The sequence below is a fragment of the Dunckerocampus dactyliophorus genome, chromosome 1, assembly GCF_027744805.1.
Source record: "Dunckerocampus dactyliophorus isolate RoL2022-P2 chromosome 1, RoL_Ddac_1.1, whole genome shotgun sequence".
NCBI lineage: Eukaryota > Metazoa > Chordata > Actinopteri > Syngnathiformes > Syngnathidae > Dunckerocampus > Dunckerocampus dactyliophorus.
The window spans coordinates 26727552-26747011 of record NC_072819.1 but is presented as its reverse complement, the minus strand read 5'-3'; the positions used below and the strand labels follow the sequence as shown (position 1 = coordinate 26747011).

The window sequence follows — 19460 nt, the reverse complement described above, 5'->3', positions numbered from 1 at the left end:
TCCAAAGATAATCTCAAAGCACTTTTTAGGCCTTGTCATGTTAGCTCAAATTGTTGAAATCTTATCTGACGGGAAAATGCCAAGAGGGCATTATTTGTGGCAGCTAAGAGCAAGGACTGTGTAGAAAACAGTCTTTTCTGTTACATTTTGTTTGTTTTACTCACATATTTGTGCAAGGACACATTTACAGGGTCATCGAAATTTGAAGAAAGGCAATCATAGATGACTGAAGCATTTAATGATTGTATTGGTTTATTGATGCGAGGAGGGAGGAAGTGTAATGTTAAGGGAAAAGAAGTTCTCACCCTCCCACTTAAATCTTTTACCTGACAGCACCTTGAGATCATACCATGTGATCAAAGTGATACTGCTTTTAAAATGACCTTTCCCATCACGTCCTACAAACTAGTGCCATATGTTAAAAGCCAATCTTGTAATATTTGTCCACTTCCTCTAATCAGTTTATTTTAAAAGTGTTTGATGCTGAGGTCTTATACATTGTACACTTAACCAGTGCCAGGTAAACTCAACCCTACTTAAAAAACAAAACAAAACAAAACATTTTCTTTTACTTGAGTAGCAAATATCAACTAACCATTGGACCAAAATGTGAAGTAACTGTACAGCACTCTCAGTAAGGATTTTTGACATAAGCTTTATTCTTTGGAATTAACTGCAGTATAAACATCTTCCATTATGCTTACATGTGTCACCTTCGTCTTCCATGTTCTTTCTCCAGTTGTATTATTTTTACTGTAGACAGTATTCTTTGTTGTGTTTTTCCGCTGTACTTTTTAACCTCTGGATGGTACTAAAAAGGTTTGCCATGTTCTTCAGGGCACTTGTGTAAAAGGTGCTATGGCGAGGCGTCGTGTCCGAGAAGGAAGCGCGAACAATGTATAAAAGAAACAGTAAACCGAAAGAGTCAAAGCATAGGCTTGAACAACTATGGACACTTAACACCAACAACAAAACAACAAACCCTGCCTTTTCAAGTTAACTTTCTGTTTGGACATCATGGGAAACATGTCCATTTTGCTGTACTGCTGTGTTACTCCATGTGGCGGCCCGCGGGCCAAATCCGGTCCAGGAATGACACCAGACTGGCCCGTGAATTCAGTTCAAAACTTGGGAGAGACTAACATTTTTGCAGCAGTTTCGTAAAAACACTAGAGCATCGTAATACAGAGGATGTTTTTTTTTTTTGCAGTAGGTCCTTAAAAACAGCAGAGTGCCCCTGTTTTGAGGAACTTGGACCAATGTAAACATTGTTGTGTTTTAATTTATGACTACATCAGCCATTTGGTGAAGTAAACTTTTAATGTACGGCAGTGACATAAAATACAAAATAACAATAATTGTGAAGCGAGAAGTCCGGTCCTTAGCTTTCTGGAAATGTGGCCCTCAGAACAATTTAGTTGAATAGGCTGCTGTACTGTTTAACACGTTATTCATTTGTAGTATATATTTTTAAAGGTTTAATAAATACACTATGTGGACAAAAGTATTTGGACAAACACTTTGCTGATTGAAGAGGTCAGAAATTCTGGTATTAATGTAAGCATACAAACCTCATGGAATGGGTTTGGGCTAGGCCCCATTGCGAGACATCTTAGATAATGCCTATGCTGCTTTCCAACCTTGTGGAAACAGTTTAGGAAAGACCCATCTCTATTCTAACATGACTGCCCTAGTGTACAAATCAAGAACTACAAAGATACTTCAAAGCCTTCCAAGAAGCGTGAGTACAATGTCACTACCATTGGTGGCCAAGTACTTTTGTCCATATGGTGGATATTTTGTTTGGAGAGAAAAAAAAAACATGTATGACCTTTTAGATATTAATCACGTTTTATATTGGTTATTTACATGTCAGCCTTAACTGTTCTATCATGACATCTCCATTACTCTGTATTGCATTCTGCAGTATTCAGTTCTGGGTTCTTTTTTTTCCATTTTTCCCTCCTGCATGGAGCTGTAATCTGTATAACTGTTTAACCTGAGTTCTCTATGGAAAAAAAATATTGTGTAGATTTATTAAACCTTTTCCTGTCTTGCATTGTGGCTTCATATACGGTTTCTAGACAACTAAATATGCACAGCCAAGACAAAGAAGTTAACTCACGGGTTAGCAATGTTGAAAAGGGAAAAAAAGGAAAAAAAAGCTTTGTATCATTACCTTGTTTAATAAAGAGACTGTTATAAATTCAGCACAGTCTGCTTGTTTTGCCTGAAAGTGACACACTTCGTTGGCATGCAGAAGCAAATAAATTGAGCATGTAATGTCTTTATTCATGAAAATAGTTGTTTAAAAACATATTTACATGTGTACAAGTGCCAAGGTTTCTTTTGAATTTAATGCAAACTACAATTTATCAAACCTTTTACCCAGCAGCAAGACAGTCATGCTTTTATATATCTATATATATATATATAGATATATAAACAATATAACAGTCTGACTCATGGTGTCATCTTACAAGGAACACTAAACTCATCACACAGCAACTTCACACTCAAAAGGTATACTTGAGAACTATACAAACATGTACCAATACAAGTTTAAAATAGGAAAAAAAAAACAACACATTGTTTTCCCATAGTGCAATGCGTCAATGCATTCATTGGTGCCTGTGGAGCGCTGCAATGATGTCAGCCTTCCTCTAGCTCCCTCTGGTGGACAGAGGCAGCATTGCAGTGTCATCCATCCATGTTCTGTGCCCACTTGTCCTCCAATGAGATCTTTTGCTCAGACAAAATGCATGATGGAAAAACGTAAAAAAATGTTTTTTCCATTTTAAACTCGTATTGGTCAATGATTGTATATTAGGTATACGGTTTGAGTGTTAAGTTGCTGTGTGATGAGTTTAGTGTTCTTTGTCAGATGGCACCATGAGTCAGACAGTTACACTAAGTAATGACCTCCAGCAATTTCCAATGACTCATTGTGAGTTTTTTCATAGTTAATGATTGGCTCCTGTCAAAAAAGAGCTGCCTGGTCCTCACAGACTAGTGGGAGCCACAATATGCCATGACGTGGACATGTGTGGCTTATATACGTACAAATCTGTTTTTCCTCTAAATTTAGTGGGTGCGGCTTATACCCCGGTGCATATTATACACCAGAATTTACTGTTAGGCTAAGTACCAGAACTTTTTCACAGTCTCCTAACAAATTAATGCTTGGGAGACTCAAAATAGCTTTCACTTTCTCTTTCAATGCTTAAAAGAACAAGTACTATGTCATAGTTACTACACAGGCTCAACTTTATCGCTACATGATGAAAAAAACACTTAAAATGTAATAGAGTTGGCAACTTTTCATGCAACATGATTAAAAATGCAAATATCACACCATCCCTCTGCTACATTATCATACCTACCAACCACCCAGTTTTCACCTGGGAAGCTATCGTACTTTACTGGCGCCCTCCGGTTTAAATGTTTCTCATAGTTTAACTTTCATGAGAAAAAAAATTCTCTGCCGGAGCAGTACAACTTCTAGTCCGCTTAGACACATCCTGTGGCCGGTAAAGTCAAATGCGTTACGGGAGTTTCCCTCATTTTTCTGGAAAATTTTCCTTACTTTTACAAATGTTGACAGATTGTACATTATGAAATGTAAACATACTGACATGATTTATAAAGTGCTCAGTTTTAAATATTCTCAGTCACATATTATTAAAGGCTTCAACATTCACTGGCCTGAAGTACTTTGTCCTATCATACGCTATTATTCTCAAAATAAGGATAACAATCACTTATTTTAATATCCCACTGCACTAAATGTCCTTTTATTATAGTCTTTTCAAGCCATATAGATTTTACCTTTTGAATCCACTTTGGCTCCTTGCGGGCCCGCCCCTCATGCATCATCACTGCTATTTGGACTCCCCAGGGTGTTGTCAGGAGGAAACAGTGGGGAGACCAGGTTCAGATAGCCTTGTTCTGACGGTTGCTGCGTGGAGACAGATGCTCCTGTGCCGTCCGACACGTGCTCAAACTTAGTTCGGCAGATTGCATCCAATAATTCCCGAGGGTCATAGGAACCAGAAGTTAGGCTAGTGAACACACAGTTGTGAGAAACAGCATTGACAGCAGCGCAACAATTACAACTATGACTACTAAAAAACAGAGAGCCTGTTAAACATTCATACCTTAATGTAGATCCTTGCAGGATGCTGTCACAGAGCACTTTCTTTGAACTCTGTTAAGTTTAGATCATCAACGGATGTTAAAGTCACTTTTTAAAACATGAGAGGCAAATGTCACCAACACTATCTGACATTTCACCACTATAAGTCATTCAGGAGCATACTGTACATGAACTGTGCGTGTGTCTATACGAATGTGTGGTTAGGAGTTTTACCTCATTGCTGTTGAAGGACTGGGCATTCCTCAGGGCACGCTCCAAGGAACTGACCTGATTAGACAGCCTTAGCGTTTGATCCTGTAGTCGTCTGTTTTCTACTTCTAAGACACTGACCCTTAGAGACAAAGACACTATTTTTTTAACAAAGTGGAAAAACAACTCAAACCCAATAACACTAGGAAAAAAATGTTCATTTCTTGGCTAGAATAAATTCCTCTTAATGCTACAACAAACATCAAGCTATGTCTCACTATGTGCATGTTTCAGTAGGTACCTGTGTTGAACAGTAGATGCAGCCCTCATGCCATTGCTCCCCATTTCCTCTGCCTCGCTTATCTTCAGCAACAGCATCCTCCTCTCCTCCAGAAGTTTTTCATTTTCCTCCATCACATTATGAATGCTCTCCTTTGCCTGCAGTGTCAGGGTATTTGCAAAATTGTATACATTTCACGGTACAAGCATCCAAGTTGGCAACAAGAGGTTGGCATCTGGCCAGCATCATGTCTGACCTTGTGTGAGAGGCTGGCAGCCAGAGTCAATTCATTCTCTAGTTTCTGGATGGTGTTGTCCCTCTGTGCAGTGGTTGTGAGTAAGGCCTGCCTGGCCTGATGTAGTTTGGTCTTGTGCCTATGCTGTTTTTCATTGTACTTCCTGGTTGGAGTTGCAGTGAAGCTATTAAGGCGTTGCACTACCGTAATTACTCACTGATCTTTTTTGGCAGAGGAAATATGCTGATAATACCACATTTGGTTAAGAAGACCGTATTGTACTGTGTTGTTGGTGTGTCTCACCTGATGTTTGTGTTCAGTTGTAGGAAAACCTGCTTGAGCTCTCCCTGCATTCTGTCACACTCCAGCTGACAGGCCACCACATCATCCTTCAGTTTACGGCAAGATGCTTGACTCTCTTTTGCCTACAGGACAAATTTTGCAAGAAGATGACAATAAAAAGATCTAGAAAAAAGGTGATGTTGCTTCAATTTGTGTAGATTTCGAAATCACTTTACAGAGTTTGCTAATGAGGGATGCTCCGATCGGTTGGTCACCAATCAGTATCTGCCGATTTCCGTAGAAAAAAAATAATGTGACCGCCTTATGCCGATAATGCCTTTCAATGCCAATCACAAAAGCCGATCACCTGTGGCTAGCACTATTGCAGACCACAGCGATCCTTTCGTGCAGTGTCTTACGCTAACGTCTTCGGCCGCATCGTCCTCCTACTTTCCTCACTTTCATCATGTCTGCCATGTCGAACTGAACTGCCAACACATGCCACGAAAAATATCTTGCTTTAATACGGCATTTAAAGAACAAATACCTGACGGAGTATGGTGGGTTTTTGAGGCTCATGGTGTGATCATCAGTCCAAAGTCTGCTTAAAGTAGGCATCTCATCCTCTGTAAGTCTCACAAGTGATGTATGTTCTCTTCAAAAAGTAAGTAAAATATGTTTGTTTAAATCAAGTTGATTTTTATGGTTCCTTTTTCCATATCATATAGCTAGTAGCATGGCTGCAGCCAGGAATTCTGGGTCCCATGGAAAAAAAAAAAAAATCATGTTGCCCCCCCCCCTTATTAATTACAAATTTGATTAGTAATGACCTATTTCCCCTTTATACCCCTGGCCAATATTTGTATTTGTACTTTATTTATCCCACAGCGGGGAAATAGCCAATAGCACTCATCATAAATAAATTGAAAAATGTATAATTAATCCATGTGATTGGTATCGGAATTGGCAACATAAAACCGTGATCGGAGCATCCCTAATGACATATGACACTGTATATACCTCCTCTCGAGACTTGTTAAGCTCTGACTCTAGCTGCTGTGCTCGGTGGCTGAATTCAGCATTGGTCCTGGTGAGTGTCGCCTCCTTCAACCGCAGGGAACGTACTTGGTGCTGGAGCTCCTCCTCGCGCTGCTCTAAGAGCTTCCTGGATGTATGGTTATGGCGAGACAGACCCGGTTGAAACTGTGCGGCTGGGTGGTTAATTACAGCACTTTAGGCTACCTGTTGATGTTGTCCTCCTGCTGTTTGGCTCTGAGGGATGACAAGGTGTCAGACAGATCCCTGCTGTCCCGCTCCAGGCGGCTGCTCTCGCTGGCCCGAGCTTCCTCCATGCGCAACTGGTGCTGGGTCGTCTTGAGTTGTTGCTGCAGTTCTACCACCTGTTGTCACAGTCACACCCACAACATATGAGAACCAACTGACATAACTGTCATTCTACCAGACACAGTATTAACAATATCACAAAAAAATAGTAACTTATTCAATTTATTCAACATAAAATCCAATATACAGTGGTATAAAGGGGCAAACACTTTCTCACACCACTTTAAGCATAATTAAAAACTAGATCTGCTAAGTTTTTAAGAATGTAAGTATTTTTGAGTTCCTTCACACTAACCTTCTTGTCAGCCACAATGACCCGTGCCCTCTCAACCTGTAGCTCGTCTTGCAAACCGGTGGCGACATTGCGGCTGGCAGAGTTGCGTGCCAATTCCAGCTCCAGTTCTTTCATTCTTTGCTGCTGGTGTTCTGAATCAGCGGCCTGAGTGTGAAGACTCTTTTCCATCTGGACTAGTTTGGTCTGGACCTGGTTCAGCTCTGCTGAAAGCTAAAAGGAGGCATGTGAGAATACAATGTAATAATTTTTTATGTTACAAAAATCTGCCTCATATGATGTTTTTAAAAATTGCCATTGTACTGAATAGAAAACAACCTTAAGTTTTTCATTGTCTAGCAGGGTGTTGTGCCTCTTCAGGTCCATGTTCTTCTCCTTCTCATAGCGTAGCTCTCTCTCTGCTGAGGTGAACAGACTCTGTACCCTCTGCAGGTTCTGCTTCATCTGTTTAGCTTCCTCTGCCTTCTGATTCAGCACTAAGTCCAGGGACTAAGAGGATCAGGACACATCGATGCTTCATATGAAGTGCTCAATATGAATATTTTTTTTCATCTAAAAGTGTCATCAGCTATTGTCTAATGATTCCACTGTGAAACATTAACCATAAAACACTCATTACTGGCAAGATTCAGAACATCAGATATCCATCCATCCAGCCATCTTCTATGCCGCTGATATGTGAAATAAATTTATGTACAGTACATACAAAAATATCAAATGTACCTTGATGTGTGCCTTGGTTTCACTGATCTGTGCCTGCAAAGCCAGATGGTGCTGAGAGGTCAGTTGCTGCACCTCCACTTGTTTGTTCTGCATGTGATTCTCTTGCTTTAAAAAAAAACATAACACAGAGTAAGTTTGCTGGTCACCCCATTAGAACAGCTGCACGATGTAATTGATCCAAAACTTTTGTCTTCACAGATAATATAGCCATAAGGATTCACTTCATTAAGACAAAGTTAACAAAATCTTGACAAAATGTTAACTACTTCAGTCTACACATACGATACTTGGGCGTATAGAGTTTTACTTCAACTTTATGAGAAGAAATTCAGTACAGTTACCTGATCCAAGCATTTTTCTTTGGTCTTCTCCACTGGACCAAAACTTGACTCTAAGTGTGCAGATTTCAGGTTTCTTCGAAGTGCTTCATTAGTCAAAGAGAGCTGTTCCTGCTGCTGGAGTTGCTCCTTAAGATGTTGCATCTCAACCTCCAGCTTCTCTTTTTCCCCTTCGACCGCCAGCTTCTTCTGGATGCTGTCACTCAGCTTGGCCTGCAGCTCAGCCATCTGCTGCCGCTCAAAGGCCATCTCATCCCTGAAGAAGCAAATACATTTAAGCCAAACAAGAAAAGTTGTTTCCATCATCCTGTGGGTGGTCAATTATTTCTTTCCATCGCCATGTTCAAGCCACACCTCAAAATTCGCCAACCTGTGTTTGTTGTGTTCTGTTTGAAGGCTGCTGAGTTCTTTGGTAAGTCGGTCAGTCTGCTCCTGAAACTGGTCCACCTGTACTCGATATTCGTGCAGGTCCTGGATTTGGTTGCTGCTCTTGTGGCGTTCCATCTCATTCTGGAGTCGCCTGTGGGCACGCTCCATCTGGGCTAACTGAAATACATTTTTAAAAAAGGTGCTGTCTGTCTTGGTTAGGTACTGCATTGGGGGTGCTAGCGTTCCAACGCACTGTATCACGCCCTCTTCCTGCTCAGCCGTGACTCCTAATTGTCCATAGCTTCTCTGGGATTATGTGTACACACTGGTGGTGGTAATCTACATCTGTAGCTGTAGCTTGGGTAGACTGACGGAAGCATGGCTGTCAAATCGCAGCAACAGCCTCACCGACGCCAAAGATTCATTCACATTTATACACCAGTATGGGCTGCACTGGAAGCAAGGTGGGTAAGGACACAACAGCAGTGACTGGAATGGAGGAAACTGGGTTCGAACTGCCAGCCCTCGAGTTTCTGGATGACCTGCATTACCTTCCAAGCCACTGCCGCCTAGTTACTAGTTACGATGACACTTTTTTAAAAAACATTTATTAGACATTTTTTATTATTTATTCTATTTTTAACATTTTGACCGTCTGAATATGTTTATAAAATAAAACTCAACACTGTGTTTCATATGCCTTCTGAAAAGATCAGTAATGAAGTTAGGTGGGAGGTTTCCTTTGGCAACCGTGAGAATGTTCCACTGCAGTTCACAGTTAAAAACAGCAATACTAGGATATCGCTACCGTACGCAGACGTGAAGCTTGCAAACCTTCTCCTCCAGAACTGCCTTTTCTCCTTTGACTTGGTTGAGACTCTTGATGAGTGTTTTCCCCTGTTGGCATTCAGTCTGGAGACTGTTGACCTCAAGTCTCAGCTTCTTCAGCTCTCTCTCACCAATCTGCAAAGCCTTAGGTGGAATGAGAGTGAATACAATTTCAACAAGCACACACAGCTCACCGTTTTTGTTTTTTTTAAACATGCTTCCAATGCAATAGGAAATGTACTTATAATACCTCCTTGTCTTTTTTTAGGGCAGCTTGTGCTGCACTTAGGTCCAACTCTAGCTGTTTTCTCCAGTCCTTCTCCTCAGTCAGACGAGCTTCAAGCAGAGCCAGTCTCTCTGGCCCGCTCTCTCGTAGGTGCTTGATACAATGACAGAGGAACATGATGCATTTAATTTGACAATATACAGTGTTCCCAAAATAGCCAACAATAAGTGAAATCCGTGAAGTAGCCAACCTTTTTTTTTTTTTTTACAATTCTTATAAATTGTATATTTAATGGTATATTGAAGCTGTAAAACCTGTCACCATACACTTTATACACTTTTCTCTGACTTTTCTCATTAAAATGTTCTCACATTTCTCTCTTGTTTAAAAACTCTCAACGTAAAAATTCCGTTTGAATTGTAATGAACAACCTACTAGGTTGGACACAAGAAATTATTAAGTGACATATTTCATATTTCACTCCTCTGACCATGCCTCGTTGTCCTGCCACCATTCGGCTGTAGCGTTTTTGTATACTTGTTAAAAGTTATTGCTCCTGCTGTCGTATTTTACTCCTCCTCCTCGTCCTCCATGAACCGAAGATTAATTTACAGTATTCCGTAATGGCGCCCTACAGCCGCGTAACTTCTGCCTTTCTTCAGCAGCTCTGCCTTTTGGATTAAGAACGCTTTGTCCACATTGTGTGTTTTGTCAGGGAGAAAACTTGCAACCATACAGCATTCAGAGTCAAACGCGGTTAGCTTCTTCTGTTTCTTCTATTGTTTACAGTATTGGCGGTTAGCAAGCACCTCACACTGTTAGCTAGTTTGCTAGCCATGACCACAACAAGAGATGGCACGAAGGAGACTGATTGACAATGGCCTACAGCCAATCAGGATGCAGAAGACAATGGGCGGTGCAGACAGAAGAGAGAATACAGAGACACCGCTGCCTAGTGTTACAGCACAGAACTACAAACACTCAACTTCCCACAATGCAATTCTTCTTAAAAGGGCCAGCTCGGCCTGTAACAGCGTTCGTACGCTGTAAAAATGTTGGACAAATGTATATAATGTTATCATATATTTGCTTAAAGAAAGTATCTTCCTTTGTTTGAACCACTATAACCTCTGTGTGTGTGTCTGAGCAGTAAAACTCATGGGGCTGCAGAGAAGAAGATGAAGGAACTCCTCTTGACCGCATGAGCGCTCAGACGATTCTGTTCCTTCTTTAGATGTGTTACTTATTATCTTTTCTACGCACAGATCCACAGACACTCTGTGTAGATAAAGTAGAACAAACAGGAACTGCTAAACAACAGAGATACATGGAATATTCTGGTGTAACTGTTGGATTTATGATGTACTCTCATCTTAAACACACAGACACTCCGTTGCTGTGTCATCGGTCCCCCTGAACTTTTGAACCTCCTGTTTCTGAGCCCGCTGCATGTTAACAGATACACGATGTTGATTGTTTGTTGATGTGATCACACACACACTCTTACACACTCAGTTTACAGATTGTATTGTCACGATGCAGCTTGAGTGCTCCCCCTCTCCTTAAAGCTGCAACGTGCCCTGTGTAACTAGGGAACTCCCCAACAGAATAAAAGGGAGGAGAAGGCAGAGTTTACTCAGAACGGATTGAGGTTGTAAACTGAGTACATCTCTGTCTGTTCTCCTCACGAGTAAAAGCAATCTTGTTGTCTTCTTTCTTCTTTCTTATTATTTTTAGAATGTTTTAGGTTGTTTGAACCTGACAAAAAAAAGAAAAAATAAAAAGCACTAAAATTGCACACAAAATAATGAAAACAGCGATGGAGCGAGGGAACACTGTACCTTTCTACTCTGAACTACAGTATATGGTAATCCAGTGTCATATTTTTGTATCAAATGTGCGAAGGTTTTATTTACTTTCATGAAAAACAGAAAGATAGACACTATTATTCTGGTGCTACTTGCAATATACATTATCAGAGTGGTACACAAAATTAACTAATTGTATTTGGTTGCAGGAATTTTTCATGACTAATATCGCAAAAATTAGCATTTTTTTAACCATTATCTCCATTTTCAGTGGGTTATGGAAGATGGATGGAAAACAGACAGCAAAAGCTAAAGTAAAAGGGGCAGTCTACAATAAATCATAATTTTTTTTTTTTTATACCAAGTTCAGGTAAGGGCCTGTGGGAATCAGGTTCTCCACTGTCCTCGATCTTATTAATGTTAACACACCAAATACAAAAGACATTAAGCGGTTCTTACCAGCTGTAAGAAGGACTCTGTGGTTTTGACCTCGTCGCTGTTTTTGAACAGCTTTTCTTGGGTTTCCTGCTTCTTCAGCTCTCCCTCAAGGTTTTTGATCTGAATGACCAGATGATCATGATGATCTGTTACTGACCCTGAACTACAACATAAACTCTGCATGAATCAAGGGCTTGGAGACTTACTACCTTCTACTTCTCTGGCAAAATACACTCTTGATTAAAATTGTAAGACCAGTTCAGAAATTGCAAGAATTTACATACTGCACTGTTGGATTTTAAGGCGGTTCTAAATACAGCTTCAAAATACAAAAAGAAGCAATGGGAGCGAGACAATTTTTTTTTTTTTTAGGAATAGGATGTTCATCAGCTGATCAAATTTTAAAACCACAGCCTACAAAAGCCAAAATCTTGGCAAAAATGTGGATTCGATGTAATTTTTTCTCAGGTATTCACATTGATCTCATGAGCTCTTCATGAAAAAGAGAAAAAACCTTTATCTCTTTGTTCGCGGTTGGAATGTTGAGCTGCATAAGCAAGGCCTCTCGCAGCGCGCAACTGCAGTTGCGGATGGACGCAGTAAGACAGTCATTTGAAACTTCCTAAAAGATCCTGAGAATTATGGAACAAAAAAGTAGTAGACCCAAACAAATGTCACCGGCCCTGAGCTGAAGGACCTGATTGGCTGTCCATCAAGACACGGAACAATCCTCGGCCTAGGGCTGGGCAATATGTCAATAAAATATCGATATTTACTTTAAGCACGATATCAAAACCAACCATATCGGACTGGATTTGCCCTGTATCTCCCTCATCCCTGCATGCAAGTGCAGGGAGGAGGGCAGAGCAGATGCCCAGTGGCTCCAGTCGAAGCTACAGCCTTTGCAGCGGAAGAATTATTCAGCAAGGAATAAACCGTAGCTCAGTAATGTGGAGATACTTCAAATTCAGAGCAAAATTTTTTTTTTTCACCAGCTTATACTCCAGTACGAGGAATGTGTGAAGCTGCGTGCTGTCTGCCACACTCCTCATGAAAGGAAAAGCAAAAATGGTGTGCTATTTATAAAGAGGTGTCCTATCACATTGCTACTATATGGTCCCCGTTGCAACAGTGGAAAAAGCAGCTTTAAAAACCTGCTGAAAACGATGAATGTCAAAACAAGCTTTGCAGTCAAAATTATTTAGCACGACAAGTTCTACCACAAATGTACAAGGAAGTTTTCTAAAAACGTTTACCTAAAAAATAATACTGTTCAATTTAAAGTATTTTGGACTTGCTGACATTGTAAAACTTCCTCTTAAACCGGGTACTCCTTCATATTTGTCAATAATTGTAAAGCAAGGCTAACGCTATAGACCACAGAAAGTGTGCAGCTGCAGTATTTATGGATCTCATAAAAGCCTTCAATACAATTAATCACGACATCGTAACAACAAAATTAGAAAGGTACGAAATCAGAGGATTTGTTTCGAATTGGGTTAAAAGTTACCTAGAAAACAAGAAACAATTTTTAAAGCTAGGAGAATACACATCTGCAAGTTGAAATATTACGTGTGGAGTACCCCAGGGGTCAATATTGGGACCAAAACTGTTTGTATGTCACTGACATCTGTAAAGTGACAAAAGGCTTAGTTGGTATTATTTGCGGATGATACGACTGCCTTTTGTTTAGTGGAAAGCACACAAGAGCCAATTAAAAAAGTCATGGATGAACTAAAACGATGTGCATCTTGCGTGAAGCTTTAAAATTTCAAAAAACATCCTCATGTTAAGTATTTATTTTAATAAAACAACTTGACACGCATATTTGGCTTTGTTTTGTCTAAACTCATTTTGCTTAAAAAATATCAGGATATATATCCATCCATCCATCTTCAATACCGCTTCATCCTCATTAGGGTCGCTGGGGGCATGCTGGAGCCTTGGATATATATCGTACATTGATATTCAACGTAAATATATATCGAGATATGAGATTTGGTCCATATGCCCCAACCCTACCTCAGCCCAAATGAAGGTTGTTACTGGTGCCGAGTGCAGTCCAATAACCATCAAACGGAATCTTCGAGAGGAGGGTTTTAAGAACAAAAAAACATCTTCAAAGGCCTTGTCTCCTTCAATGCCACAAAATTGTCTGTTTGAAATATGTACGAGAGCACCAAACATGGGACATTGAAAGGCGAAAGAAAGTTTTGTTCTCTGATGAGAAAAAAAATGTAACCTTGACAGTCCTGATGGCTTCCAACGTTACTGGCATGACAAGGAGATCCCACCTGAGATGTTTTCCACACAGCACAGTGGAGGGGACCCCATCATGATCTGGGGTGCTTTTTTCTTCAATGGAATAATGGAGATTCAGGTTGTGCAGGGGGGGGCGTCAAATGGCAGTTGGTTATGTGGAGATGTTGCAGGGGGCATCCCTCATGACTGAAGGCCCTTGTCTGTTGCAGTTCACAATGCACGCCTGACTAGGGACTTCTTCCAGAGGAATAACAGCAGTCTTTTGGACCATCCCCTGGTGGTTTCCCCTCATCTAAATCCAATTGAGAATATTTGAGGACGGATGGCAAGGGAGGTTTACAAAAATGGACATCAGTTCCAGACAGTGGATGCCCTTTGTGAAGCCATCTTCACCACCTGGGGCAACATTCCCACCAGCCTCCTGGAAACACTGGCATCAAGCAAGCCCAAACCAATTTTTGAAGTGCTTAACAAGAATGTCGCAGCTACTCATTACAGTGTCCTTGTTTGAAAATGTTATTTCCATTTGAGGGATTTTTCTAGGTTTTTTTTTAGCTGTGGTCTAATGCGTTAATGGCAATAATATTTTTTGTCTCACTCCCATTTGTTCTTTTTGCATTTTCAAGATCTACTTAGAACCTCCTTAGGATCCAGCAGTGCAAAGTGTAAATTCTTGCAATTTTTCAACTGGTCTTAAAATTTGGATCAGGAGTGTATTAACCATCACTCCTACACTTTATTACAGGGAGAGCTTCTCATTACCCGCCGATGTAGTCCCTCCAGCTCTCCCTCATGACGATGCCTCTCTTCCTTGCTGGCATTCTGGGCCTCGCCTAGCAGAGCTTCCAGCTCCTCGTTCCTCTCCTCTAGCTCCTCCTGCTCCTTGCGAAGCCGCTGGAGTTGGCGCTCCAGCTCTCTCACATGAACAAGCCTGTCTTCAATCACCGCATGACAGCTGGCATACAATGATGACATGATGAGTCAGTTGTATGCTATAGACTGAGAGGTCATTGTTGAAGACTTTACATTTACCGTTCGTGAGACAGATTAGTTTCTTTATGTGAAAAGTCAGCCAGGTTGCTCTGGGGTTCACTGTGCTTTTGCCTTCTGTCCTCTTTCGGGGCTTGGTCGTCTTCACTTTTTTCCAACTAGACAAACACAACACCAAGCTGCTATATAGGTTGGACCCAAACAGACTTAGAATGTACAACACCACCAACCGCCTCGAGCAGATTTTTCTTCTCTGACTCTAAAGAACAGACTCTTTCCCTCAGACTTCTGTTGTCAGCATCCAGTCTGTCACTTTGCTCTTTGGCTTTCTGCAGCTTCATCATATCTGCAAAAAAATTGAAAACGCCATTGTATATGAGTAAATGTTGTTGTATGGGATTCATGACAAAAGGTTGTGCTGCAGTATGAAACTATTTAGCCCCACCACAAGGTGGTGCTAAAATGTGAAAGCAAAATATCTGGTTTGTTGGTGTAGCTTACTTATCACTAAAATTGTTAAAATACATTGACTGGAATGATTTTCTAATCAATGTGAAACAAAATGATGAAATATAACATTATGTGAGTGTATTCAACTTAAGGTATTACACCTGTACTTAATACTTGTGGCTCACAAATCTTCACACACGTGTTTGCCTTACCGCATTGCTTCAGTTTGTCCACTTCTTTCCTCAAAATCTCTAGTTCTTGTAGTGTTTCCTGAAGCTCAGACCCTGAAATTATAAAAACATATTTTATTAAATTGCCACAGTACCAAACAGTTAATCATTCATTGGGAGACGCAAACTACGTATTTGCAACATACCACAGGCATCTAGGCTGTTGCTTTTGGCAACATCGAGCTCACTGTTGAGCCTGCGGATTTCCTGATGAGCCATCTCCAACCTGCTTGATGCCTCTTCCAAGTCGCGCTCCAGCCGCTGGCGCTCGTTACGCGCATGGGAAAGCTCCTCACTGTGAGCCTGTTGTTGGAGGACACCTGCGTTAATGGTTGATGAGACGATTGAGAGGACAAAACGGGTGCTGTCAAGAGACATGCATTTTGAAGAGGGAGTTTTATCATCTCTGCAGGTCTGCAAAGCGGTGAAGGTAATAGACGAACATCCTGTGTAAAGAGCCACCTGCACCAGAAACAAGTGCAACAACGGTTCTCATGCTGGTACCTGTGACATGCCCCTGCAGCCAATCAGCTGCCATCAGTTATAAAATACTTCACAATGACAAGTTAGTGACAAATCAATCATTGTGGTCATGCAGGTATCAATAAAAAGAAGCAGTGACACACCAAGACAAGCCACAGATACCACTTTTTGCATGGCTTTTTCAATCACATGTATGTTAGTCATGTTAGTTTAGTCGCGAGAGGGAACCTACAGGGGTAATATTGTTTTTGCTCTGACCAGACCTGCGCAGCCCAAATAGCTTCTTCCATGGAGTCTGGGACGAACCCTGCTAAGAGCAAAGACCATGTGTGTGCAGCATCACACCAAACACATAATAACTATTAATTTACAAATTTGTGGATGAGGGGGAGGCTACGTGCTGGTTTCTTCTACCAGCAGAAAACAGGAGACATTCAGCTAAGTTCATGTTGTAAAATTATAAATTGGGAATTTATGTTTTGTTTTAAAATGGTGCAGCTATTATGAACCATTACAACAGGTTCAATAGTGTATATTAGCCACTAAACATGACAACTAACTCTGGTGTCAGTCAGTTCTTCACCTGAGGTGGGACATCCCTCATGTTGCCAGATAAGCTCTGGGTCTCAAGCCTCCTTTCAGCAGCTTCTAGTCTTTCAAGTAGTGTTGCCCTCTCCACTAGTAAGTAAGCCACTTGCTCACTGGGGCTGCTCAGGCCCATCTCCCCAAGGTCTTCCTGGGCTAACATCTCCGCCAGTTCCTTGCTCTGAATGTCTGGAGGAAAATTTTTCATTAGACTGTCAAAGGACAACAATAATTATTATTAGTTTCTTTGCTTTTTATATGCCAGTTTTTTAGAGCAATGTTGTACTGGGCTCACCTTGTTGTTGTCTGATTTGGTGCAGCTCTTGTCGCAGTTGTTCATTGTCTCTTTCATAGCCAGCAGTCACACACTCGCGCTGTTGCAGCAGGCCACGAATATGTGCAACATAGCTGTCCACCTGACATAACAACTTAAGGACACTTTGCAAAACTAGCACAAGCATGCAGCATTGCCAAAAGCATAAATACTTAAAAACTGTAAAATCCGTATGTGCATTTCAATTAAAATGTGTGTGTTTTTTTATTTTTTTTATTTTTTACATTTTTGTTTGTTTTGTTATTTTTTTGTGGTACATGACCAAAACTATTTACCGAAGCAAAAAAATAATAATCTGATGTATAAAAAACTAAAGACAGGATGTTACACACAGTGATATGGTAATTACGTTTTTTGAGCATACATGGTAAGACTGTGAGTCTTAATAACTTTCCATAATTCAAGCAGAACTCTGAGGGGACTGTTACAGCTTCTGACAGGCTCACCTCCTTCATCTCATTGGCCTGCTGTGAACGTAAAGTATGCAGCTCCTGGGTGGACTGCTGCAGTTCCGCCTCTGTGTCAAGGAGCCGCCGCCAAAGGTGGCGCTGTTGCTCATCTGTACTGACCACCGGTGGCAAATCATCCCCTTGGATCAGCACGGAAATCTGGTCCTGCTCCGCCTGCACCTGAAGAAGAGGAGGATAAAGTGGATGCTCTGGAACTGACTGTGTCTTCATCAAGCGGGATTACACACAAAAAGCTACTTGACTAATCTGCAAAAGAAAACTTTGAGCAGGAATAGGGCATGCAGAGGGCTGGATTAATGGATAGGAATATCTAAGGCCATCATATACAGGCCATGACCACCATATTCAGGCTGTGGTCCATTTGTATCCAGGTGCATGACTTTTCTGCAAAATAGAATATGTGTCAAATATATATTAGAAAAATGTGTGTAGTGGGAAAGCTGACCTCTTCAGGGAGCACATAGGCCGTGGCTCCAAGCCTAGAATGGCGTGCCAACACTAAACACCTGTTGCTGAACTCTATACTGTATTTTACAGGCTGTGTAACTTGAGTGGGCCCCTCATGAGGCACACAACATGCAGCGTATTGTCACAAGCTCTGTATCAGGTCTCTCAGGGGCTTGTTATATGTATACGACACACGGTTCTTGGCAGGAAAGAACTTAACGGCAAGATAACATTTATAGCATTACAACATTAATAGCTGCCAAAAGATAATAACTAAGGTGACATAAGGACATAGAGCACGGGTCTCAAACTCAATTTACCTGGGGGCCGCTGGAGGTAAAGTCTGAGTGTGGCTGGCCACATCCCAAAGTTTTGGGAGTAGGGCTTGGAATCTCAGGGTACCTTACGATACGACACGCAATACATGTCTCACGACAACAATAAAATCTTGATAGAGTGACAGCGTGAATCAAATGAAGAAAGAAATCGTTTCAGTTTATATTTTGTTACATTCAGCTGGGATAGGCTCCATCTTAACCTGACCCTAATGAAGACAAGCGGTATAGACAATGGATGGAATTTTTTTCCATTTTTTAAAGTGACTCACTCACTCTTAGTTCAGTTCAGGCTAATGTGTGCATCCTACGAGTAACACTGGCTTGTCTCAGACCTCGCAGGCTGCATTACAGTAATCTTTGAAGACAAGTCGCAGGCTGTGACCCCTGACATAGAGAGTCAATACAATGAAGAGTTGTTCTACCAGTCATGTTCGTGGTAATGTATGGACGATTATGGATGATGTTTACCTCTTCGTGGTCCATGGTGACACATTAAGTTGGATGCAGCTGCATCTGGCAGCCTGGTAGGGATGAAACCTAGCTTCCGTGGTGGGGAAAAATACAAGATTCCAGACGACTGTTTATCCTTGGAAGTCAGTTGGATGTAATGTACCAATGTTATCTTCAGAATTCCACGTCAGGTCCATTGATGCCGTTGAGGATTTTAAACATAATGCAGTCAGTTGAAGTCTCTGCACAGACAGATCTGGTTAGACTGGACATGAGCCAAAGGAAATCTTAAAGCAGATTAATCCTGTCTGATCTACTACAATAGTATGGCAAGCATTTTTACAGCATCAATGCATTTCTTTAATCTAGACAACATCTCTTGTAAGGTACAGTATTAGGAAAATACGTTCTAATCTTACATATGCACCCCAAGGGGGGTTAAAAATCTTTCCAGCAGGTCTTCAAAATGTCTGACGAGGAGGAGCAATGAGGTTGTTTTGTTTTTTTAATAGGACAACACACCGCATGCATTCCTTTCGCCTCCGCAAGCTCAGCCAATATGTGGTTAAGCAATAAAAGCATGTTTAAATAAACATATTTAAACGCTCGGTTTAATCTAGAAAAAACATCCAGCCTTGAGCAGCGTAGTTGCAAGGTGGCAAAGTTAGCCCAAAGTTGTAATGCGAAGCTAAAAGCTAACGCTAGTCCAGCCTAAACCTTCAGACGCTGGTGTCGGTTAGTGACTACGTGACTATCAATAGTAACACAATACACTCATCTTTGCTGTGCTGAAGCTGGTGTTGCCAATGTGTTGTTAAAAGTTTCACTCACCCTGCAGCGACAAATGCTACAAGTTTAGCTAACATTTGACGACAGGCGTGGTGCAGTAACTGGCTTCTACTAGCACCTTGGC

General features: G+C 41.1%; 3 protein-coding genes across 13 annotated transcripts in view; 1 reads left to right on the top strand and 2 right to left on the bottom strand.

The window, feature by feature from the left end:
• The window catches only part of znf362b (zinc finger protein 362b), a 10908-nt gene extending 8684 nt beyond the window's left edge, over window positions 1-2224 (top strand). For both annotated transcript variants that reach the window (XM_054795551.1, XM_054795544.1), the window contains exon 9: window positions 1-2224. This exon is cut by the window's left edge and continues 570 nt beyond it. The gene's annotated coding sequence lies outside the window, so the exon portion shown is untranslated.
• The window catches only part of si:ch211-112c15.8 (tumor necrosis factor receptor superfamily member 1A), a 29889-nt gene extending 25916 nt beyond the window's left edge, over window positions 1-3973 (bottom strand). Inside the window, exon 1 of the mRNA XM_054795561.1 lies at window positions 3829-3973. Within this exon, the coding sequence (XP_054651536.1) occupies window positions 3829-3876 (48 nt within the window). The 5' untranslated portion in view covers window positions 3877-3973. The remainder of the gene's footprint in view (window positions 1-3828) is intronic.
• Window positions 243-19460, bottom strand: ccdc30 (coiled-coil domain containing 30). 10 transcript variants are annotated; one of them, XM_054795436.1, is made up of 28 exons: window positions 19379-19451; window positions 18711-18789; window positions 18566-18634; window positions 17289-17471; window positions 16804-16924; window positions 16507-16697; window positions 16156-16230; window positions 15587-15743; window positions 15423-15494; window positions 14991-15106; window positions 14803-14918; window positions 14533-14725; window positions 11530-11628; window positions 9287-9415; window positions 9043-9180; window positions 8210-8385; window positions 7843-8095; window positions 7502-7606; window positions 7097-7267; window positions 6782-6991; window positions 6385-6542; window positions 6163-6307; window positions 5164-5285; window positions 4882-5023; window positions 4647-4783; window positions 4370-4487; window positions 4158-4207; window positions 243-4061 (listed from the first exon to the last, which is right to left on the bottom strand). In XM_054795436.1, exons 3-28 carry the CDS (start codon window positions 18578-18580, stop codon window positions 3866-3868), a joined length of 3588 nt encoding a protein of 1195 aa, XP_054651411.1. In that variant the 5' UTR covers window positions 18581-18634; window positions 18711-18789; window positions 19379-19451; the 3' UTR covers window positions 243-3865. The 10 variants fall into 10 exon arrangements, 9 of the variants coding, with proteins under 9 accessions (XP_054651411.1, XP_054651419.1, XP_054651386.1 ...); XM_054795444.1 differs by having other exon boundaries at window positions 18566-18638; window positions 19379-19450; XM_054795411.1 differs by adding an exon at window positions 18967-19017 and having other exon boundaries at window positions 18566-18803; window positions 19379-19404.

Excerpts from the sequence above, each read along its gene's own strand:
- ccdc30 (XM_054795401.1), bottom strand. Across the intron at positions 14,726-14,802 it reads ACTAATCTGTCTCACGAACG|CTGTCATGCGGTGATTGAAG; the intron begins GTAAATGTAAAG and ends ATTGTATGCCAG. Across the intron at positions 9,181-9,286 it reads CCCTAAAAAAAGACAAGGAG|GCTTTGCAGATTGGTGAGAG; the intron begins GTATTATAAGTA and ends ATTCCACCTAAG.